The sequence below is a fragment of the Ornithorhynchus anatinus genome, chromosome 9 (assembly GCF_004115215.2).
Source record: "Ornithorhynchus anatinus isolate Pmale09 chromosome 9, mOrnAna1.pri.v4, whole genome shotgun sequence".
Classification (NCBI taxonomy): domain Eukaryota; kingdom Metazoa; phylum Chordata; class Mammalia; order Monotremata; family Ornithorhynchidae; genus Ornithorhynchus; species Ornithorhynchus anatinus.
Window position 1 is genome coordinate 25,034,752 of NC_041736.1, and position 25,781 is coordinate 25,060,532.

Consider the following 25,781-nt stretch of genomic DNA (forward strand, 5'->3'; position numbering starts at 1 on the left):
CTATCACTTGAAACTCTGGCCAGCTTTGGTAGGCTTGATCCTTGTGAGCCTCTGTATGTTTGTTAATGGAAGTCACTGGTACAATTCAGCATCAATATTTGAAAGTTTCTTTTTGTTACGGTATTTGTTTTGGAGTACATGTATCAACACACTGCATAGTTCACAGTAAAACTAGGCCCATTTACGATGATTAAAATGGGGTCGCAATATCCAGCCAGGCAGTCTTCACATTAGTAGTAACTCAGTGTTAATTTAATATTAGATGGTTCAGCATCAAAAGTAGGTCACAGATTTGTTCCTTTGTATTAAAAATCTGGTTCAGAGTTTATTTGCGGTGGGACGTTCTTCTGACCTGCATGACTCAACCACCAGAATAGGATTTCATTAAGATTTCTTCAAAAACAAGTTTTCCAATTATTTACTTTAAAACTAGATTTGTGCAATGAATCCCTAGTGAGCAGGTCAAAAGCAATGGTCAGACAGATTTATTACAGATAATCAAGACATTCCTGTCTTCCTCAAGGAAGTGTTTTCACATTCCAACTAAGGGACCCACTTCCCTAATCTTTTAACCTTATTAAAAATAAGGTCGCATGGGCAGTATTTTTGGCAAACTAGACATACGTCATCTTAACTGTTCCATTAAGCAAGTTTCTATATAATATTCTAATACAAAGTACTGCCAATAGATTGTCCCCCCCAAATGTATGCGTCTAATTCTGATTTAAGTTATAAATAGAAATAGGCGCAATGCTTCTGCACCCAATTTCCTTTCAGGTTATTTTAGATGAGTTTAATGTTCCGCTGCATACTCACCAGGCTGTCGCTTTTCGTAGCTCAGCTAACTTGTGCAATCTTTGTAAGGCCTTTTCCTGTTTCCTTTCATCTTTCCGCGATTTAGAAGCTACATTTCTCGCAAACTCTCTCTGTTTCAGCTCCTTGAGTCTCTGTTAAGAGATGAAATGGAAAAAAGGGAACAGTTGAAATAGGCAAGATATAATACTGATCAATAACTCAGAAGACTTATTTACTGAATTGTCCCAAGTGTTCACTTTGAATATTTCCACATTTAAAACCATGCTGTTTGGGTCAATCAATCAGTCGATCAACAAGAGGCAGCATGGCCGAGTGGAACTAGCAAGGGCCTGGGAGTCAGATGATCTGGGTTCTAATCCCAGCTCCACCAGATACTTGCTGTGGGACTTTGGGTGAGTCACTTCACTTCTCTGTGCCTCAGTATCCTCATCTACAAAATAGGTATTCCATGCCTGTTCTCCCCCCTACTTAGACTGTGAGCCCCATTTGGCCCTGATTAACTTGGATCACCCCCATACTTAGTACAGTGCTTGGCACAAAATAAGTACTCCATAAATACCACAACTGTTAGTAGTAACCAGTGGTATTTACAGGGCAATTACTGCATTAAGGACACTTGAACTAAGCTCTTGGAGGAGTACCTCAAATAAAGTAGACACAACCCCTCCAGGAGCTTACAATCTAGTGATTGTGTTTGTTACTCTCAAACCAACTGGAGTTTCTTAGGAAATTAAGAACAGTAAAACCTTGTTGTTTGGTCCTAACTGACCAGGAAGCACTAGGAACAAGACTTTGCCTATGCCAGTGGAATTTAGAGGTATTGGTTCTTTAGGAAGAAAGGGGCTACTCAGTGGGAGAATAACTTTCTAAACTCTGCATCCGTTCTGTGGGCAGAGAAGATGCTGGTAAACGCAAACTGAATATAGCTCCTCCGGGGGTAGCACAACCCTTCATTACCAAGGGGTCCACATAAGTTCTCCCCAGGAGGAGGCCATGACCCATCCGTGAAAACAATACAGTCACCCTGACCAAGGTGGGAATAATAATGATTGTGGTATTTGTTAAGTGCCTACTATATGCCAGGCACTGTACTAAGCACTGGGATAGATACAAGATAATTGGGTTGGACACAGTCCCTGTCCCACATAGGGCTTCCAGGCTTGACCCCCATTTTACAGATGATATACCTGAGCCCCATAGAAGTGAGGTGACATGCCCCAAGTTGCGAAGCAGATAAGTGGCAGAGCAGGGATTAGAACCCAGGTCCTTCTGACTCCCAAGCCTGTGCTCCATCCACGAGATCATAGCTCTTATTTTGTATTAAATGATTGGAAATAATACCTGAGCGATGAGGAAAGGTGTTACAGATGACCCCTTTCATAGATCAGGGAGAGAGCTATTATTTTGTATTAAATGACTTTACCAATATGATAAACAGCCTTAATCTAGACTGTTGGAATGGGTGATGTCAGAGAAGCAGCATGACCTAGTGGAAAAAGCACAGGTGTGGGAGTCAGAGGCTCTGTGTTCTAATCCAGACTCCGCCAAGGTTGTTGACCTTGGGCAAGTCACTTAACTTCTGTATGCTTCAGTTTCCTCATGTATAAAGAGGAGGTTTATTCCATATTTTGTCTCCTACTTAGGCTGTGAGCCCCATGTAGGACAGGGACAGTGTGGACCTGGGATTAGATTAGCATAGTGAGAGCTTAATACTATAAATATTTTCTCCCCATTATTTGATTGACAGCTCCTTGAGGGCAGTTATTGAGGTAAACCTGTACTATATATACTTTCAATTACTTCACAGAGCCCTAGGATCCTTTGAGTGATCCAAAAATAGATGCTGAAGATCTGGGACAGAGAGAAGGTGAATGCAAAGAGCCATCTGCATGTGGTTACATTGAGGGTTGTGTAAAAAGTGGCCAGAGAAAGTCATCTGATATCCAGTGTTAAATTTAACTTGATTATAGTATCTACTAATTAATCCCTTGAGTCTTTATTATGCAAGAGGCTTTGACATTCTTAATGGAACACTGTTTATTTTGAAAATCTGTTTAATTCATCAAAGAGCACATCCAAGATAACCCAAAGTTAGCATTTCTCTACTCAGTGGGTGGTAAGTCATTCCCACAGTGAGTTTTGCTGCTGAAAATATCAGGCAGGTTGAAATGGGGTTTGTGTAAATCGGTGGATAAAGCAGGCCATGGTTGGTGGGTGGCTAGAGGGGAAAGAAGGCAAAGGACATAATAATGATGGTATTTTTTAAGTGCTTACCATGTGCCAAGTACTGTTCTAAGTGCTGGGGTGGATACAAGGCAATCAGATTGTCCCATGTGGGGCTCACAGTCTTAATCCCCATTTTACAGATCAGGTAACTGAGGCCCAGAGAAGTTAAGTGACTTGCTCAAAGTCACACAGTTGATAAGTGGTGGAGCCGGGATTAGAACCCGTGACTTCTGACTCCCAAACCCATGCTCTTTCCACTAAGCCATGCTGCTTCTACATGTCTACCAACTCTGTTATAGTGCACTCTCCCAAGCGCTCAGCATAGTGTTAGGCACGTGGCAAGTGCTCAATAAGCATGACTGATTGGTTGAAAGCAGTGTAGCATAGTCCATTCCTATCTATGAAGCAAAATGTCCATGAGGGCAGAGATCAAATTATTTCTTTAAGCATCCTTGCAGCTGTTAGAGGTGGAGTTCTGGTCTGTACTATTGTTCTGATCCTGCGATTGTAGTGTTTACATTCTTTTCTTTAGGGAAATGTAAACATCATCCATTAATCCGGGGAACAGATTCATACCTTTTGCCGCAACACATTATGTTTATTAACAGAGGAATTATATTTGAATCAGAAGGAAATAGAGCTTGTTTCCAACTAACTACAAAATATGCAGTAAATGCAATTCATTAGTAATTACAAAAAAAACAGATATTTTTGAAGCAATAAACTTTAAGCTCTCATACTCCTCTCTACATACTCCGTGACAACTACTTCAGCATTTTCAGAAGCAGCATGGCCTAGTGGAGAGAGCACGGGCCTGGGAGCCATGAAGGACCTGTGTTCTAATCTCCGCTCCACCACTTGTCTGCTCTGTGACCTTGGACAAGTCACTTCACTTCTCTGTGCCTCAGTTGCCTCATCTGTAAAATGGGGATAAAGACTGTGAGCCCCTTGTGGGACAGGGACTGTGCTCAACCTGATTAGCTTTTATCTACCTCAGCGCTTAGTGCAGTGCCTGGAATGTAGTAAGCACTTAACAAATACTGTATATCTTCATTCTTATTATTTCAGTTTAACCCAAGCATAGGGGAAGCAGTGTGATCCAGTGGAAAGAGCATGGACCTGGGAGTCAGTGGACCTGGATTCTAATCCCAGCTCCACCACCTGTCTGCTTGGTAACTCCATTTCGCTCTGCCTCAATTCTCATTTCTCAATTCTCAACTGTAGAATGGGATTAAATCCTACTCCCTCTGATTTAGACTGTGAGCCCTATGTGGGAAAGGAACTGTCCAAACTCATTATCTTGTATCTACCCCAGCACCTAGAACAGTGCTTGACACACAAGAAGCACTTAGCAAATACTATTGAAAAAACCACACATGGATCAGCGCAGCCCCTACAGCATTTCTGTATGTATTTTTACATTTTATTATTTTTCCTTCCCTTAGATTTATTTTAGTGTGTACCTCCCCTACTCGATAGTATACTCCTTGAAGGTAGAGTTCATATCCACTAATTCTAATTTACTCTCCAAATTGCTTAATACAGTTCTATATACACAGTAAGTGCTAAATAAGTGTGATTGCCTCTAAACAATCATCACACACATGCTGAAAGAATATGATCTTTGAGAATGAAAAAGGAAAACCGCATTCTATTTTCCTCTTTCAATGTTTATTTTTACACTAATCTATATAAGTATTTCATATTAACGAATCCACAAGGAAAGAGGACCGACGTATTTGATGGCCATGAAATACAATGTAAACTTTTAGAGTGCTCTCCAGGGTAGAAAAGCTCAGTGACCAGCTTTGGTCTTGCAAAGATGACTTTCCCAAAGAACATCCCATGAGAGTAGAAGGGTTAGGGGGAAATGTGAAGACAGTTGAACTAGTTTTCCCAGTTGATTAAGCATTTGGAGGAAAGGCAAGAACTCTTTCAGACCATTAGGACCAATCAGTAATTCGTAAACTTTTTTTTTCAATTTTTATGTTATTTGTTAAGCATTTACTATGTGCCAGGCACTGTTCACAAGGTAATCAGATTGGATGCAGTCCATGTCCCAGATGGAGCTCACGTCTTAATCCCCATTTTACAGATGAGGTAACTGAGGCACAGAGAAGTGAAGTGACTTGCTCAAGGTCACACAGACAAGTGGTGGAGCCAGAATTAGAGTCCAGTCCTTCTGACTCCCAAACCTGTGCTCTATTGCGAGAAGGGAACATATCCTTTAACTCTGCTGTATTATAGTCTCTCAAGTACTTAACAGTGTTCTGCACGCAGTAAGTGCTCAATAAATACTAATGTTTCATTGATTAACTGATAGTTCTGCACTTTGTATTCATTAGGTAGCACTGATTATACCGCTGGCCTAATGCTGCGTAAGTGGCTACAGTCAATTGAACAGTCTTCTCAAGTTGTCAGCATTGAAGGATTTATTAAAATGCTCACAGCGTGGTAAACTCTGGGAAGATTACGAAAATAGACCCAGTCCTTAACTCACATGGGCAACAGTCTATCTTATTCCTATTTCACAGGTGAGGAACCTGTGGCCCAGAAAGGTGAAATGACTTGCTCAAGGTCATGCAGCAGTCCCAGTCCAGTGCTCATTCCACTAGTAGGTCATGCTCCTAACTGCTAGAAAGTTCCTTGATAAACCCCAAAAGGGACCTGCAGCCCCATTGACTAATTTTAGCATTAATGGATTAGAGGATTTGTGTTCTTTCATTCTGTTACTCAAACTACTGGTAAACTTGAAACACACTGAGAAATATTTCTAGAAGTATCATTTCTATATGAGAGTGAACTGATGCTGCTAACCAATGTTAGTCTAGGGGACTCTAAACAAAGGGGAATAAATAATCCAAAAACAGCAAACCAATGTGAATGTGAAAGGAAGTTGAATTGCTTGCTTTGTGGAGTGTCTTAGATGTAATAATTAATCAATTAATCACATTTATAGAATGCTTAATGTATTCAGAGAACTGTACTAAATTCTAAAGAAACATAGGTACCTTTTTACATCAATTTCAATTTGCAAAAACTAAATTTTCTCAAAATGATTCCTCTGTCAAATCAATTATACTTCTAATCTTCAAAGAAGCATGTAGTAGATGAGCAAGCAGACCACTAGTTGAGTAAAAATAAACACTCTCAGTGTTTTTAAACAGTAGCTATCTCCAGCGGGGGTGAAAGTAAATCCCAGTAGAAACCTACATCAAGACAGAATGGCCAGAGAAAATAATGCATCCTGAAGGATTGCCTAACTGGGCAGTTGGAACTTAACACCAACACTTGACTCTGAGTCCCTCTTGGTTCAGTATGCTTAACTCTCCTTTTCTTCCATTCGTAGCTCTGCGATTTTCAGTGATGGAAATGTAAAGTCTTTGGATCATGAATTGATGGTGCCAAGTTTTTTCCAGTGTCTCCCTATAAACTAGATATAGATCTCTCTATCTATGAATTAAGTACTCTGAAAGAAGCGATGACTTTCATATCAACGAAAGACCATTTAGTGCATTGTAGTTGAGTTTGCACAATGCAGACCTATTTAAAGAACTCATTTTTCAGCCTAAATGGAGGCGGGGGAAAGGAATAAATCTCTAAACATTGTCTTCCCCACCAAATTCAAGCCTGGTAAGCCCGAGGTCCATACCTGGTGAACTTTAATATTGTGGTACAGTAGCAAATAATAAAAGCAAAAAAAAAATCAATGAGAAACCATTGAGCGGAGATAGGATCTGTCTGTTCATGTGCACAATGTGGAAGGAAATGTTGGGTCATATGTCAGTCCTTTCAGCTTCTCCTGCCCCCTCAATAGCAGTAAACTTGTCCTTGAAAATAGAAGGCAGCTGTAAATAGAAGGGAATGCAGGTAGTGATAGACGTCATGGATAGTCTTTCCCTTTTGTTCTATTATTTTTTTAATGGCATTTGTTAAGTGCTTACTTTGTGCCAGGCACTGTACTAAACTCTAGGCTAGAGACAAGCTAATTGGAGTGGACACAGTCAATGTCCCATTTTGGGCTCACAGTCTTAATCCCCATTTTCCAGATGAGGTAAATGAGACTCAGAAAAGTAAACTGATTTGCCCAAGGTCACACTGCAGACGAATGGCAGAGCAGAAATTAGAATCCATGTCCTCTGACTCCCAGGCCTAAGCTCTGAGCTCTTTCCACTAGGAAACACGTCTCACTGTACACTCATTAACTTTATTGAAAGGGAAAGAACAAAATGCACTATTGTGTTAGAGATGAAAAAGATCATCTCAGAAGAGTTTTTGCTTTTATTAGCAGATGGTTTTATAGGAAACTGTGCACCTGGATGGCTGGAAAAGGATTACTTTTGGCAGGGGTGGTAAAGGGGTAGGGAGGGAGCTCTGGCTTCAATTCCACAACTATAGTAGTTTTATAGTACCATAAATATGCATGTCAAAAAATGACGATCCCATTGGCCATATGAAATACATATAGTGATGTTTCTATTCCTCTTCACAGGAAACTAACCAAATTACTTTCATGGCGAAGAAAAGTAGAGAAGCAGCATGACTCAGTAGAGAAGCAGCCTTGCTTAGTAGAGAAACAGTGTCGTTTAATGGATAGATCATGGGCCTGCGAGCTGGAAGGACCTGAGTTCTATTTCTGGCTCTGCCACATGTCCGCTGTGTGACCTTAGGCAAGTCACCTTCACTTCTCTGTGCCTCAGTTACCTTATCTGTAAAATGGGGATTTAAGAGAAAGAGAGAGCCCCTTGAGGGACAGGAACTGTATCCAACCTGATTAGCTTGTATCTACCCCAGCGTTTAGAAGGGTGCTTGACACATAGTAAGTGCTTATCAAGTACAATAATCATTATTATTATTATTATCATTAATAATAAAAGGTACCCTACTCCCTCTTCTATTTCCTGTGTTTTGTTCTTAAAAAGTTAGAGGCAGTCATATTTTAGAGTCTAACCTTTGAAGTGTTAGAATGGGAAGGAGAATGGGATATGAGAATACTGGATGAAGTTTTACTAGGCATCAGTAAGCAAATGCATATTTGATCTGAGAAGCAGCATGGCTCAGTGGAAAGAGCATGGGCTTGGGAGTCGGAGGTCATGAGTTTGAATCCCAGCTTTGCCACTTGTCAGCTGTGTGACTGTGGGCAAGTCACTTAACTTCTCTGTGCCTCAGTTACCTCATCTGCAAAACAGGGATTAACTGTGAGCCTCACGTGGGACAAAATGATTACCCTGTATCTACCCCAGTGCTTAGAACAGTGCTTGGCACATAGTAAGCACTTAACAAATACCAACATTATTATGATTATTATCTGGAGGGTGATGGGAATCCAGGAGGGGACGCTGGGTAGAGGGAAGTTACGGTCAAAGCAAGAAGACCACAGTTTTCACTCCAGAGGAAAGGACATTTTGGAACACAGAGAGATGTAATCTAAGAAGTTGGGAGGTAGAAAGTTACAGCTGTCTATGTGTGATTTGGATGGAGTTTGGCTAAGGGATTTAGAGACAAGGACAGAGAAAAATGGGACATTTGAGCAATTTGGGAAGAAAGATGGAGCAGACCTTAGCAAACATGACAGAGCGCAGAAGGGGAGAAAGGCAAAGGTGATGAAGGGTAGCATGGGTGCTCCAGGCTGTGGAACAGGTCAGGTTCAGACACTCTAACTGCTGTTGGAGAGAGAGGGCTGGACAACAGTATCAACCATGTCACCTTTTACCCCTAATTCCTCCATAAATGATTGAGGGCTGATGCTACGCTCTAGGAATATGTCTTTAGCCAGGAGTGGCAAATCCACTATTCGGGGAATAATAATTATTTGGCTTCTCTTGCAGAGATAATTTGGGAAATGGAAATCTGAGGCTTAAGTGAGTTTAATTTATCAAATCTCAATAAGTTCTTTACTTCCAGACTCGTAAACTCTGCCTCCCAGTAGGACTTAATTCCATTTAAGTCCATCTCCATTGGCCATCCAGACCAAATTTATTGGTTTTGCTCCAAGTACTTGAATTCCCCAGCAATTCAAACTTCTATAAAACATACGGGAAATCCTGTATGCCTGCATAGAGAGATAAAGTCATAAGCTAGCCATTGATTTATGGAGCATAACAACAGAAAAGAAAGAAATAGCATTTAGAGGAGCTTTTGGAACAGGAGTGATATATAGCATTTTTCATCTTGCCGGTTATGAGAGGCTTAAGTGTCGATAGTGATTTTTCCATAAAATAAACTATATTTCAGAGTTGGAAATATCTATGCCTCTATTCGTAAAACTAGGCTATTCAAAGACTTGAATTGTTTGGTTATTTATAACCATGCAAAAAATGTTAGAATACTCAATAGCTGAACAATCAAGACAAGATGGGGCATTGATATTAATAAATGGCTAGTCAGTGTCTTAGTTGTGAAATAGTAACATTACTTGAGACAAAGCAAAAAAAAAATGGCCATCCTTTGTTTTCAAAGCTGTTGCAGTTTGATATTGGTAGTATATCCTGGCGCCTGGGTGCATGCTCGATAATACATTCCAAATTATATGCCTCTAAAATATTCCCTTAATGTGCTGCTGCTGTGTTGGTCACTTAGAGGACTTGTCACTGTAAAATGGTCCATAAGTATCCTGCTTTCCCAATTGGAAACTTATCGCTGGTCAGAACCCCATTCCTATTGTTCCATATGGACAACAAACCCCTTATGTGACAGGAACTGTGTCTGGTCAAATGATCCACTATTTATCCCAGAGCCTAGCCCAGGAAGAACTTAAAAAATAACACTCCTGTACTACGCTCACGAAAAAATGATGAGGATTTATCTCAAACTATAAGTCTGAGGAAAAATGCCACTGATTCCCTGATTGACTGTATGGACTTGGAATTATTCTTTACTTAATTCATTTTTCATGGTAGACTATTCATGGTTCTCATTTGATAGTTTTTTGGGTTATTTTGCTCCCGCATCCCACTTAATGTCATATTTCAGTATGGAAAAATTGTTTGAAGAATATCTGGTTATTTATAAAGGTAACAAAATGAGTCATCCTTGTGATTTTTCACCACAGCACATCTTTAACTACCTGAAAATGTTCCCACATTTCTGCCCTTAGGAATCTATCTTCCCTTAAATTAAAATCCAACCTGCTATTAATTTTGTCTTGCTTTAAAAGCCCCTCCGAGTCTTAGATAACATTTCTACTGTGGACTTTGTCAAAGTCTTTCTGAAAATCTGAGTTTATTCTTTATCTTTACCAAGGAATTCTCCTCAGTGCATTACACCTCAATCACAATCTCTATTTCCTAAACCAATTATGGTTGTCTGGAAATAGACGGCAAAGTGTTTTCTTTTTGTTTCCCTTGTTTAAAATTCACTTCTTCAAAGTAGGTTTTAAGCTATCGTTTTTCTGGGATCAAATTGTGTATGGGTCACTTCCTGATAGTTCTCATTTAATTGATGGCTTTATTCCAAATTAAGTTTTTGAAACATTATTTTTAATTCCACGTTCCATTTAGAGAAGAATATATATCATTAAGACCTTTCACTCGGGTGGTTTAAAAATCATCTAATCTCTCAATAGTCATTTCTGGCTTTGCAATAACTGTTTCAATACATTTATCTATCATACTCTCAAATCTAGCTGACCCAATTCTCTCTTTGTGAAAAACACAGCTGGGCTATTTCAAATAGCTGTACAATCTTATCTGTTTCAGCCTCTACTGAGTTTTCCAAAATGACCAGATCCATAAAATGTGATATTGGGCAGTCCACACTTTCTACCTTAACTTATATTCGACTGCTTGCTGACCTGGTTTAGAGGTTGCACACATGTGCTTATTGTAAAAACACCTCAGGGGATTTTCCCCAAGCCTCATGAAATGGGCAACAAGTGAGCCCCATGTGGGACAGGGGAGGTATCCAGCTTGATCAACTTGTATTTACCCCAGTGCTTAGAATAGCAATCGACATATACCATAAAAAAACAAACAAACAGCAAAGAGATATATGCCACATTTGATTGCCATTGCCCAACCTCTTTGAGAATATTCTACTGCTGGATTCCTATACTGACTTCTCCATTCAACCAACTGATTGGGAGTACCTGTTGATCTATTGAGCACCTACTTTATGCAGAGCACTGTACTAAGTGCCTGGCAGTATATGATAGAATAAGGGAAAATGACCCCAGATAGGAGGAAGAAGTAAAGGAATATATTTACATGAGTTAATAAGTTCACTTATAATGTTCATAGGTGAGAAGTAGCATGACCTAGTGGAAAGGGCATGGACCTGGGAGTCAGAGGACCTGCATTCTAATTCCAGCTCTAATACCACATACCTTCTCTGCTTCCTTGGGCAAGTCACTTTACCTCTCTATGTCACAGTTTCCTCATCTGCAAAATGGGGATTCAATACCTGTTCTCTCTTCTCCTACTTAGACTGTGAGCCCCATTTGGGTCCTATCTTGTATCTAACCCCAGTGCTTAGTACAGTGCTTGGCACATAGTCAACATTTAACATATTTGACAATTATCCTGATTATTATTATTATTTGCAACAGGAGATTTTGAGTACTTAAGTGCTTAGGATGCTGAACAGGTAATAGATGGGGGCTACTTAGAAATGAACCAGGGAAGTTCTTCTGGAGGAAATGTGAGTTCAGAAGAGCTTTAAAAAATGGGGATAACGATGATCTGTCAAATATGAATGTTTACAGAGCTGTAAGCAATGGGGCCCTCTCAGGGTCACACCTGGAGAGTTTCCAGTACTCTACCAGTCTCAGCTTTGAGAGGGAGAGTCAAGCATAGGCTTAACCATTCCATTCCTAGCTTGGCCAGTGGCTAGCAAGTGGAAGGCAATCTGCTACAAGTCAAAACTCACCCGTGCTGGGCAGCATTTTCAAGGGAGAGAGTTGAGAGTGGAGACTCAAGTTTACTGCGGGGTAAACCACTTTCATATTTTTACCAAGAAAACTCTAGGGATACATTAGCAGAACATTTGCAGAGGGGGAACGGGGCGTTCTGGGAGACATTGATTCAATTGTATTTTGTGTCCAGGGTGCTGCTAGGGGTCAGAAAAGACTAGATGGCATAAGATGAGACGAGGCAACGGGGAGAGAAGCAGTAGGCCATCAGTGGGAGAGATGCAGATGAGGCAGAATGAATAGATTAGTTTGAGGAGATGGGAGAGATGGGTTGTAGCGGGAGAAGAAAGAATGAATAGTTAGGGAGGGAACTGCTGGAGGGACTTAAAGCCTATCTATAGTCCGGTGTTTCTGCTTGATGTGGAGAAAAATTGATCTGTGCAGCAGAGTGAATTGTGGACTAAGGAGATCGTGTAAAAAGGAAAATCACTGAGGAGGTTGATCCAGTATTCAAGCCAAAATAGAAGTGCCTGAAGCAGCATGGTAGATATTGGATCTCCAGGAGATCAAGGGTCTCTCCACAACCACCTGCTTCAAACTGGGCCACTACCCATAGCTTAGAGAAGCAGCAAAGCGTATTGGCAAGAGCACAGGCTTGGGAGTCAGAGGTCTTGGGTTCTAATCCCGGCTCTGGCACTTGTCTGCTGTGTGACCTTGGGCAAGTCACTTCACTTCTCTGGGCCTCAGTTCCCTCATCTGTAAAAACGGGGATTAAGACTGTGAGCCCCACGTTGGGACAACCTGATTACCTTGTATCTACCCCAGTGTTTCCTACAGTGCTTGGCACATAGTAAGCACTTAAATACAGTAATTATTATTATTATTATTATTATTATCAGTGGCTAGGAGAGCTCAGATCCACCCTCAGTGGTGGAGCCTTTCAAGCATCCCTCTGACCGTGGATGGGTCTGACAAGTCTGATCAAGTCTGTTACCCTCTTCTCTAACAGTCTCTGTTGAGATGGGAAACTCTTCCATTTAGCTGGAGAGAACTGGCATTTGGTGATATCAACATTGTTTTTTGACTCATTTCTATCAATCAATTGTATTTATTGAGCACTTCCTTTGTGCAGAGCACTGTACTATGTGTTTGGCAAAATTCAATGCAACAGAGGTGGTAGACACGTTCCTCGCCCAAAGTGAGCTTACATGTGGAAAAAACAGAGCTTTTTAAGTCTTCTTTATATTCTTTGATGAAGCTGATCTACCTTATTTTGCAACTGATTGTGAACTTAAGAAAAATTAAAAATTGGTGAAAATCACTAATACCAGATTCTGAGCCAAGCAGTGAATGAATGAGCTTGCATTTATCAGAAAACGAGTCACTACAAGACTGAGTTCTGGAATAGGACCGACTAGCTTATCTCTGGAAAATTTCCTGAATGCCCAGAGTGCTAGACAAGAGAGTCAAGGGGCAAGGTGACAGATGCTGGTGTTAAATGGAGGAATGAAGTTTTGGGATTGGAATACAGGAGGATCTAAAAACCACCTGGGTCTTTAGTAGGAGAAAAATGTCTTTATATCAATGTCTGTCTCCCCCTTGAGACTCTAAGCTCCTTGTGGTCAGGGAACATGTCTGCCAATTCTGTTGTACTCTCAAAAGCCTTTAGTACAGTATTCTGCACTCAGTAAGCACTCAGGACTGAATGAACTAGGACACCTTTGAGTGTCGAAACTGTAGTTCAGATGCCTTTTCTGGACAGGAATGGGATAGGAGGGACATTCACATTTTCACAGACCAAAACAAAAATGACACAGAAAAAAAGATCAGACAATCCTTAGAGTATTTGGATTTATGCCAAAACATAAATGACAACATCACCTTGGATAAGGCCAATCTCTACCAGCCCCTTCCTAAGAAGGGCCACGCTGAAAAGCAGGATTGCCTACTGGATAGAGCACACTTGAGAGTTAGAAGGATCTGGTTCTAATCCTTACTCTGTCACCTATCTGCTCTGTGACCTAGGGTAAGTCACAGAACTTCTCTGGCCTCAGTTACCTCATATGTAAAATGGGAATTAATTCTGTGTCCATCCTGATTACCTGATATCTACTCCAACGCTGAGCACAGTGACTGGCACATACTAAATGCTTAACAAATACGGCCTTCCTCAAAAAAAAAAAAGGTCTGCACAGTGGCTTATCATCATGAGAATTTCATTCTCATTCATTTCATTCAACTTTATTTATTGATCACATACTGTGTGAAGAGCACTGTACTAAGCACTTGGGAAAGTACACTACAACAATAAACAGATACCTCCACTGCCCACAACAAGCCTACAGTCTAGAGGGGCGAGGCAGACATCAGTGTAAATGAATAAATTACAAATGTGTACTTAAGTCCTGAGGGACTGGGAGGGGTGAAGAACAAAGTGAGCAAGTCAGGGTGATGCACATGGGAGTGAGAGAAGAGGAAAGGGGGCACCTCGTCTGGGAAGGCCTCTTGGAGGAGATGTGCCTTCACTGAATCTTTGAAGTGGGGGAGAGTAACTGTCGGATTTGAGGAGGGAGGGCATTCCAGTCCAGAGCCAGGATATGGGCCAGGGGTCGGCGGTGAGACAGGTGAGACCGAGGCTCAGGGATATTGTTAACACTAGAGGAACCAAGTGTGAAGGCTTGGTGGTAGAAGGAGAGTAGCGAGGTGAGGTAGGAGGACGCAAGGTGGCGGACTGCTTTAAAGCCATTGGTGAGGAGTTTTTGTTTAATGTGGAGGTGGATGGGCGATCCCTGGAGTTTTTTGAGACGCAGGGTGACATGTCCTGAATGCTTTCGTAGGATAATGATCTGGGCAGCAGAATGAAGTATGGACTGGAGTGGGGAGAGACAGAAGGTTGGGCTGGTCAGCAAGGAGGCTGATGCAGTAATCGAGGTGTGATAGGATATGAGATTGCATTAACATGGTAACAGCTTGTACGTAGAGGAATGGGCGGTTTTTAGTGATGTTGGGAAGGTGGGACCGACAGGATTTGGTGACGGATTGAATATGTGGGTCGAATGACAGAGAGGATTCAAGGATAACGCCAAGGTTAGGGGCTTGTGCGACAAGAAAGTCGGGGGAGTCAGGGTTTGGGTGGGAAGACAAGGATAACAGTTTTTGACATGTTAAGCTTGAGGTGATCAGAGGACATCCAAGTAGAGATTTCCATCTCGTTCCAAAAGTAGCATAGTTTGGGAAAAAGACAACGATTCCCCACAGCACTGACTTTACACTTAATGAATATTATTCCCCCACTGTATGGCTTTTAAATGCAAGTGAACTCTCTAGCTTACTTCACTCTTTAGAAACAGGCTGGGGCTTCTCTATCAAACTTTCTGAAAAATTCAATCTGAAAAGTACACTTAATGCACTCAACCCCGAAACACATTTTCATCTAAACTAGGAGCCAAGTAAATGTTTCAGCTTGGATTATCGAGAAAATTGCTGGCAAAGACATTGTTAAGGCAGAGCTGAGGGATTAGATGAAATCGTGATGCCCTTTAAAATATGTGAAAATTGTAGCTAAAAAATAAAAAAGATGATATCCTTGGGCTGAATCTAAAATAACTAAATAAAGAGTCACTTATTTGACTGGTGTCCTCATGCTCTGTTTGCTGACAGTATTTTATTTAATGTTGTGGATTTATACGGTTTTGAAAGTGCTGCACTTTCGAAATTGGACAGAAGATAAGTGTATATGTGAATTAAGAGTCCTGGGGAATCAGTGGCAGAGTTAGGACAGCAAAGGCATTTCATTTCTCCCAGTAAAGAAGCCTATTAATTAAACCAGATGCCGCTCTATGGGAAGGATCAGATGGAAAAAGAGGGCTCTTTTTGCCTACTTACAGTAGACAAAATAGGCAGTGACGATTGCCTTTCCCGTTTAATTCCAATTGGTAACAGTGCTCAGCTATAGGCTGACCTTGGCTTCTTGCTGTGACATCTGTCTTTTTTTCTTAATACTGTGGAATCCCTTCAAATATCTCTGCTGTGATTATAGGACTTGGAAAACCCACACAGGATCCAATAGCATTTTCAGAGGGTCATCAGTGTGCATTGTGCAGCTGAGAGATAGCAGAAGAGTGACGCTCTTTCACTTCTCCATCTTTTCATATCCATTAATGCCCTTCTGGATTACCAACTTGAAGGTTCAGTCATAAAGCCGGAGAAGAGCAGCAGGTTTAACAACAAGCCACGCCCCCTCAGAGGAACAAGGAAACACAAAGCCCTTGAACAATAAACGTTTTTGCCTGCCACTGTACAGAATGTGGGCTAAAGAAACATGTTTCCAAGATCAAAGTGCTCCGTTTATATCACAAAAGGCCCAGTACTTGGTTTCAAGTCTTGATTTTACTATTTTAAAACCCGTTGTTATTAAGGAATGCGTACCTTTACATAAAGTCACAAGACACCTTTACAATTGGACTAAGATCACATTTCATATTGCAATAGGCATTGATTTTTATAGCCACCAAAAACGCTCTTATTTTCCTTCATACATACTCAGAAATAATACTTTTCCTCCTATAATCGAGACAGAATCTATTCTAGGGGCATTAGCTTGGGATCTACAGAGATGTACTCTCCATTCCAGGTCTCTAGGCAACTCTTTCAGGGTTTGCCAACTCTGTGTCCGGAAGGATATTCAATTTATAATACGGATATAAAAAGTGATTTTGATCCCCCTTTTTCTTGGGGCGACAGCCTCTGGGAAGTATCTATTTCTGGAGAGAATCTCATCTTACTTGGCCCTTAATACCATTCACTGGCCAGAGTCTTTTTGGCAGAAGCTGGTGTGTCAATCAGTAGAGACTTTGAGAGAGCCAGTCACCCAAACAATGCTAGCGAGGACTGATCTTAGCCACTCGGTGGCAGCAAACCTCGCTAATAATCCCACTTGTTACACATTCCTTAGGTTTCCATAAAGCACTTGGGATATAGTTTCATAACAGGGAAAGGAAAATACTTGAACACCAACTTGAATACATAGAATACCTTGAAGTTAAAATGCAGGCTGCTTCTCCAGTTTAGTGAAGGAGGGGGTGAAGTGTGCCAATACGAGACGATGATGACGTTATTAACAATAATACCCTATCATTATGGTATTTGTTAAAACACTTACTATGTGCCAGGCACTGTTCTAAGCACTGGAGTAGATGCCAGTTATTCAGGTCAGGCACACTCTCTGCTCTCCTGTATTGAATCACCATTTTACAGTTGAAGAATCAGAGGCACAGAGAAGTTAAATGACACCCAAGTTCACACAGCAGGCAAGTGGTGGAACAGGGATTAGAACCCAAGTCCTACGATTCCCGGGCCTATGTTTGTTCCTCTGGTCTACGATGCTTCCATGACACTCAAAACCTATCTATGGACAGACTCCACATCGACTGCCTAAGGAGGATGCCAGTTTCATATAAACGATGGGACAAAAATAGGAGGAGTGGGTTGTTCAAGGATGGGTTAAATGAACTAGAGTCAGTCAGGCTGGAGGGGACATGAGTAAGAGGTGATTTAAGAACTGGCTCCAAGGGGAAAGGAGATTCCATGCCCATTAATGACTGGATGAGAGGAAATGAGCTTGGCTTAAGCAAGAGAGATGAGGAAGTAGGTAGACTGGACCACATCTTTTATATGTCCTATTCAGCAACCCCCATTTAGCATCAATGCTGAAGAACAAAAAAAAAAAGAAATTATGTAGAATAAAAGTTCCCCACCATTTACTTTCTTCTTTAAAATGCTACAATTGTAATGCATTTTCTCCAATGCCTATTCAGCAGCATAGTCCAATTAATGAAAATTTGAAAAGGTAGGGTTGGGTTAATATTAGCCCAGGTTTTGATGTATTCCAGTTTCACAGATGACATTAAATGATGCATGCGTGTAATGTCTTTTTGAGGTGATCTTACATATAGATGATTAAACTACCCTAGTTTATGGCTTTTTTTAACTCAAAAAATTGCTGAGTGCTGAAATCTGAGCTTACCACAGTGATAGCAAGTACATAACCATGTGTATAATAGCTATCTGGACAAATTGCAAACGTAAGGATAATTTTGCTGGTTTCTGCAGAGGCCTTTTCTCGTACTTCATAATCGGTAGGTAGAAAGGTAAATAATATGAAACAGAATTAGCATTCAACTTATCAAATTCATTTTCTTTCCTAATCAAATGCAATCATGAAACATATTTAAGTATTCATGCCTGAAACATAGTTGTATGTGCTAGAGAACTATAGTTAAGGTAATTTGTTTTAATGATTTCTTTGTGATGCGAATAATTCTGTCAACATTCAAGAGTGTTTCTCTGCAAAATAAAGTCCCTGAGAGCAGGGGTGGTTTTTTTTACTTATAGTTTTATTATTTTTCTCTCATGCCTCCAAATGCTCTGAACACAAGAGTTCCTCGGCACAATGCTTGCAATAATAGATGCTTAATAAATACCGCCGATGATGATGATTTTGATGTTAATAACGAAGAGGATCAAAGTTTAGTTTTTCTAAAATGCCCTATATTGGTAAATTTTAGTGATTTTCATTCAGTTCTTTAGTCTGTGTGAAAGGAAAAAAGATTCCCTTTACATTCTTTACATTTAACATAGTTGCCCCACCCAACACCATGAACATGCACTTATGCAGTATTTAAATAAAGGAGAATTGATCTCAGTGAAAAAAGACTAAATCAACTTTAGTAAATTATGAATTGTGGATAATTATGTAATTCCCTTACTATGTTTCCTCTGTTATTTCTGGTGGAAACCAGCCCTGCAGATATTATCCTTGAGTTTCATTCAACCAATTTATCAAAAGGATTATTTGAGCAGATTCTGAATGCATAGAAGTGTACTGAATGCATTATAATTGTGGTATTCCTTAAGGACTTACTCTGTGTCAATCAATCATTTACTCATTCATTCAATCGTATTTATTGAGCACTCACTGTGTGCAGAGCACTGTACCAAACACTTAGGAGAGTACAGTACAACAATAAACAGTCATATTCCCTGCCCACAACAGGATTACAGTCTAGAATCGGGGAGGCAGACCCTAATACAAATAAATGAAATTACAGACATGTATATAAGTGCTAGATGCTGGGGGCGGGAAAGAGAAAAGGGAGCAAGTCAGGCTTACTTGGGAGTGGGAGATGAGGAAAAGTGGGGCTTAATCTGGGAAGGCCTCTTGGAGGAGATGTCTTCAATAGGGCTTCAAAGGGTGGGGAGAGTAATTGTCTGTTGGATTTGAGGAGGGAGGGCTTTCCAGGCCAGAAGCAGAACATGGCCTAGGGGTCAGTGGCGAGATAGGTGAGATCGAGGCAGCGAAGTGTGCGGGCTGAGTCGTTGAAGGGAGAGAAGCGAGGTGAAGTAGGAGGGGGCAAGGTGGCAGAATGCTTTAAGTTGAAGTTGAGGAGTTTTTGCTTGACATGGAGGTGGACGGGCAACAACTGGAGTTTTTTGAGGAGTGGGGTGATGGCATCAATGTCTTTGTAGGAAATATACAATAGAAAATATAATTGTACAGTCACACTGGTTGAACACTTACTGTGTGCATTTGGAAAAGCATTTAGGAAGGTATAATCTACTAATGTTGCTAGACACATTCTCTGCCCACAAGGAGCTTACAGTTTAGAGGGGATTGTATTGTTGTAAGCAGCATTCTAAGAGCTGGGGGAGAGACGAGGTCATCAAGTCAGACACAGTTCCTGTCCCACATAAGAGAAGAAAAGCTGTCCTGTTTGAAAATGATGCTGTGGATGGTGAGATTACATGTATGAGGCTGGATATCTCTAAGAGAGATTCCTGCATTCATTCATTCAATCATACTTATTGAGCACTTACTGTATGCAGAGTACTGTACTAAATGTTTAGAAAGTACAATTCAGCTATAAAGAGAGACAATCCCTGCCCACACCGGGCTTACAGTCTAGAAGTCTACACAATTGCACACTGTACCTATGAAACTATAGCAAAACCCTTTTTCCATTCCCGGGTTATTACACTGATTATTGTCCAGAAGTTCATAGTTAAGAGGGAAAAAGGCTTGTGTTTGAGTTATTTTGCGGGAATGGTGACGGTTTGCACCACCTATGTTCAGAGTACTACAAAGCTGTTGGAAAACCCGCTTTTTCACATCTGCTTATTCTGTTGTACTCTTGCAGAAACTGATAGATCAAAATGATTATGTTCTGAGGCCACAGACTGCGACCATAATCATTCAATCGTATTTATTGAGAGCTTACTGTGTGCAAAGCACTGTACTAAACACATGAGAGTGCAGTCCCTACCAACCATCCTGCAGAGCAAGCCATGGGATAAAGGGGTGGTGGGTGTGTACACAAGCCTTTCCAGGGGATCAGACAGGAATTTGAGGAGGGAAATAGGTTGATTGCTGGAGGGTGCCTTAGGGTCCAGGGAGAGGTTTTTTTTTTTTTTTTTGATAGAAAAGACATGCATGTGTTTAAAAACAGAGGGAAAGGACCCAACAGAGAGAAATTGTTTGAAGATGGTGGGTAGGGAGAAACAGCAAGGGAGAGAAAGTGTGTTTGTAGAAGGTATGAGGCAATTAACCAATCTACCAATCAATAAATGGTATTTATTAAGTGCTTACTGTACACAGAACACTACTAAGTGCTTCGAAGAGTCCAATGCAGCAGTTTTGATAGTCACGTTCCCTACCCTTCCACCATCCTTACTGAAGACACATCTCCTCCAAGAGGCCTTCCCTGACTTTCCCTCTTTTCCTCTTCTCTCACTCCCTTCTGGGTTGCCCTGACTTACTCCCCTTATTCATCCCCCTTTCTCAGCCTCACAGCACTTATGTACATATCTGAAATGTATTTATTTATATTAATGTTTCTCTCCCCCCTTAGACTGTAAGCCCACTGGGGGCAGGGAATGTGTTTGATACAGTCTCGTATTGTACTCTCCCAAGCGCTTAGTACGGTGCCTACGCACAGTAACCATTTAGTAAGTACAGGTGACTGAGTGATTACCGACAAGGAGCTCACATTCTAGAGGGTGCGACAGACATTCAAATAAATTATGGATAAGCACATAAGTGCTGTGGAGCTCAAGGTGGGGTGAATAAAAGGTTCAAATCCAAATGCAAGGGTGATGGGATGGATTTGGAGGCAGAGGTAGAGGATGTAGATTTTTTGACATTAGGCAGGGCATCTCTCTAGGGATGGCTGGGAAAGATGAGTAGGTGGATGTAAAGGCTGGAGGGTGGGGGAAAAGAGGAGGAATCTCACACCTAATGGTTTCAATTATGACAAGCGGCATGGCTTAGCGGAAAGAGCACAGGTTTGGGAGTCAGAGGTCATGGGTTCTAATCCCGGCTCTACCACTTGTCAGCTGTGTGATTTTGGGAAAGTCACTTAACTTCTCTGTGCCCTCAGTTACCTTATCTGTAAAATGGGAATGAAGACTGTGAGCCCTATGTGGGACAACCTGATTACCTTGTATCTATCCCAGCACTAAGAACAGTGCTTGGCACATATTAAGTGCTTAACAAACACCAACATTATTATTATCATCATTATTATTACTCTCTATGCCCTCAGTTTCCTCATCTCCAAAATGGTGATTAAAAACCTGTTCTCCCTCCTACTCAGACTGTAAACTGCTTATGGAACAGGAGCTGCATCTGACCAGATTATCTTGTATCTATCAGTGTTTAATACAATTCCTGGACCATCTTCGGCACTTAATAATTACGACAATTATTACTTCAGCTACGGAGACTCATAACGTCTTCCAAGCCGCTAATGGAGCTGAGTAGACAATGAAGGTGGACTTGAAATCAGAAATATCTTCATCTGACATGTGGTTTAACCTTTTTACACAGCAGTTGGTGATTTCAGAATGCACTGGATAGGTTTTCAAGGGAAGACTTTTACACTGTGTATCATTGTTTCAGCAGATGTTATGACATGAATAATGTCGGTTTGCACAGCAGACATACGACATGGATGATCTGAACTTTCCTTCTGTCCATTACTGGAAATAGTAATGAGGAGAAGATGTTCTATCCGATTCTTATTGACCCTGGCCTGATCAACTGGCCTTCTGGATTGAGATCATTCTTGGACTTATTAAGTTTCCCCCCAAATCATTATGGTAAATGAGTTTTCCAATCAAATGCTCTCAGGGTTTTAGCATGATTGAATGATATGTCAGTGATTCCTGAAGAATGAAATGATTAATATGAATTAATCCAAAAGTTTTTTGTGAAAGATTGCTGGATCCGACATCTAAAGGCACACTCTTACATTCCACAGTCAGTAATTTTTGCAGAATATTATGCATTAATGAAACTCCTACAGAAGAGACTTCTTTAGCACAGGCAAAATAAGGCATGGCCCAATTAAAATGAACAAACAATAATCAACTGTGCAGCATCCTGTCCTTTGACTAATTGTTGCAATTAAATGTCACACACAGTTGAATTTAGGTGAGAAAAGGAATCAAGCACTTCTTTTGGTTGCATAAAAACTGCTATTTAGAGAATCTTGAACTGTATAAAAATTGAGCTTTTTCTAGTTGACACAAACACTCATCTCGTGTATATTAGTGCCCACATCAGAAGCCTTACTAAAATCACAACTCCTCCGGGAAGCCTTCTCTGACATCTCGCCACCCTATTTGCTGCTGGGTCACCTACGTAGTTGGGTTCTTATTCCTTTAAACACACAGGGGATAAGGACTTCTCTTACCCTCGAAGGACATCCATCCATATCCTTTTTTTTCTCAATGGTATCCTTTAAGCACTTAATATGTGTCAAGCATTGTTCTAAGCATTGGCATAGATACAAGGTAAACAGGTTGGACTCATTTCCTCGCCCACACAGGGCTCACCGTCTATGTTAAATACTGTGATGTATACTCGGTATCCTGATAGTTGGTCGCCTACTCTGAGTGTAGTTTATTTTCATGTGCTTCACCTACTAGACTGGAAGCTTCTTGGGGGCAGGGATCATGTTTATCAAAGCTATTGTATTGTGCTTTCCCGAGCAATTAGTACAGACCTCTGCACAGAGTAAATGTTCAGTGAATGCCCTGAATTGATTGATCGATTGATTCCGACACAAATTGATAAGCTTGAAATGAACAGTTTTTTAGGTCCAACATTTGGCCTCTCTGAGGTGGAAAACTATTTATCTCCCACTCCGGTTCCGGCAGCATTACTCTCACATTGTGGAGTATTTGCCAGTTTGGTAATAATTATACTGCTGGTATTTATTAAGTGTTTACTATGTGCAAAGCACTGTTCTAAGCACTGAGGGGATACAAGATGATCAGGTTGTCCCACGTGGGGCTCACAGTCTTAAATCCCCATTTTACAGATGAGGTAACTGAGGCACAGAGAAGTTAAGTGACTTGCCCAAAGTCATACAGCGGACAAGCAGCAGACCCAGGATTAGAACCCATGACCTCTGATTCCCAAGCCCATGCTCTTTCCACTGAGCCACGCTGCTTTAATGTCATAGAGAAACCTGCCTGAGATTCTGAAGCAGGGAGCAGAGTTGCCTAGTGGATAGAACATGGGACTGAAAGTCAAAGGATCTGGCTTCTAATATTTGTTCTGTCCCACTTGTCTGCTCTGTGACCTTGAGAAAGTCAACTTCTCTGTGTTTTCTCATCTCTAGAATGGTAATTCAATCCTATTCCTTCTTACTTAGACTGTGAGCTCCATGTGGACCAGGGACTGTGTCCAACCTGATTAACTTGTATCTATCTCAGAGCTTGGCACATACAATAAATAACTTTGAAAGAACCCCAAAGACCTAGAGTGTTTCTCCAGACCCATCCCTGGTCTTATTCAGAGTAATTACAACCCCCAACCAAGTTCCTGTTCACACAAAAACCACTTCTGTGGTGGATGAACTTGGAAGAACTGGTGCTAATCTCCTAACTGGGCCTCACTCTTGCCTGTCCTGCCATCGACCCCTGGCTCACGTCCTACCTCTCGCCTGAAATACCCTCCATCCTCACATCCGTCAAACTAGCTCACCTCCTCCAGGAAGCCTTCCCAGACTGAGCCCCCCTTTTCCTCTGCTCCTCCTCCTCTCCCAATCACCCCGACTCTCTCCCTCTGCTCTACCACCCTCCCCACCCAACAGCACTTGTGTACATATGTACATATTTATTATTCTATTTATTTTATGAAATATGTATATATATATATAATTCCATTTATTTATATTAATGCTATTGATGCCTATTTACTTGATGTCTGTCTCCCTCCTTCTAGACCTTGAGCCCATTGCTGGGTAGGGATTGTCTCTATTTGTTGCTGAATTGTACTTTCCAAGCGCTTAGTACAGTGCTCTGTACATAGTAAGTGCTCAATAAATACAATTGAATGAACAAACTTCAAAATGAGCAAAGAAGAGGATGAGAAAGGGACACATTACAAATTCTACTAAAGGACCCTGGACTTTGAGGCATCAGTTTCAATTGTTTTTTTTTTTACCAATGACTCTAAAATCACTGTTGACTGTTCCATGCTGATGGTGATGATACAAGAATTATTTCTGAATTTCCCCCTCGGCACACAATTATTTTCTGCACAACATTTGACAACTACATCTGAAAAAACACTGACATAGAATTGAAACGGTGTTTGTAAAGTGCTTACTGTGTCTAAGAACTGGAAGTAATGGTTGCAAAATTAAATCTATACATTTAAAATACAGAGAACTTTGATTTTGAAAGGATTGCCTTTTTTTCCACAAAAGAGTAAATATTTTGATGTTCCCATTTGTTTCCTCATTTTTTCTTTTCCATTTCAGAATCCTCTTAGCGGCTTGAAAAGAACATTTCTCACCTAAACAGAGCTTTAATTCCAAAGTGGCAAGGACTGGTTTCACCTTGATTCCCTTCACTGCATGTGCCAACATGATATTCTCTCCTTTCTCTAAGTGGGAAAGGGACTGTGACTGACTTAATTAACTTGAATGTATCTGCCCCAGCACTTAGAACAGTGCTTGATACATACTAAGCTCTCAATAGACATTATAGTTAATATGATTACTTTCGTATTATAGCCAGCATCATACAAGCATTTTTACTTATTGTCAGGAAATGAGAATGGACGACGGTTTTTGAATTACCTAGTAACCCCTCTGCTGGAAACAGCCAAACTCTTCAGGATGAATAAAATGCTTTCATGACTGAATAGGGGCTGTTAAAAATAGTACATTCAAAAGGCCCTCTCATGATCAAATTGAGGGCAGTAGAAATTTGGGTTCGTTCATTACATCAAAGCAGCTATTATAGTCCTTATTTCATGTACTGCTGTTGGCCTGTTAACAATATGTGTTTTACATACTTCTGGCCCCCCAAGGTTTTGCCATTGAACTAGATAACACTGTCCAATCATGCTGGTGAATTGCAACTATTCAGCTAAATAGCCAAAACAGCTGCAACACAGAGAACTGAAATTGGAAAGCCAAAATCCCAGAGGACGAGATGTTTTAAAAACCAGTTAGTATAAGCCTCTGACAGCTGAAAACTGGGATCATTTGTCAATGAGAGACCATCGTGGCACATGGCTATTGAGAAAAGAGAGGCTCTTTTTGAACAAAGGCTTGGTAAGTTACAAGAGAGGAGGAGGCCCAGGTGAAAACAGCACCAGACACGGGAAACATCAAATATGAAAAGAAAAGTTGCAATTTTTTGGGCTCACATTGTGGCTGGATCTCTCTCTCTCTCTCTCTCTCTCTCTCACACACACACACACACACACACACACACACACACACGTGAATTTCACCAAAAGTCGTATCTTCAAATATGATTCAATCAATGACATTTATAGAGGGTTTAGTGTGTGCAGAGCACTGTATTAACT

At 40.9% G+C, this 25,781-nt stretch overlaps 1 protein-coding gene and 1 non-coding gene across 2 annotated transcripts in view; one reads left to right on the forward strand and one right to left on the reverse strand.

The window, feature by feature from the left end:
* ZNF804A (zinc finger protein 804A) overlaps positions 1 to 25,781 on the reverse strand; it is a 300,632-nt gene that overhangs the window by 5,785 nt on the left and 269,066 nt on the right. Inside the window, exon 3 of the mRNA XM_029071499.1 lies at positions 817 to 947. Coding sequence (XP_028927332.1) covers positions 817 to 947 — 131 coding nt within the window. The remainder of the gene's footprint in view (positions 1 to 816; positions 948 to 25,781) is intronic.
* On the forward strand, positions 11,760 to 11,897 carry LOC114814364. The gene has a single exon (XR_003762162.1). It is a non-coding gene; the product is annotated as a small nucleolar RNA SNORA7 (small nucleolar RNA).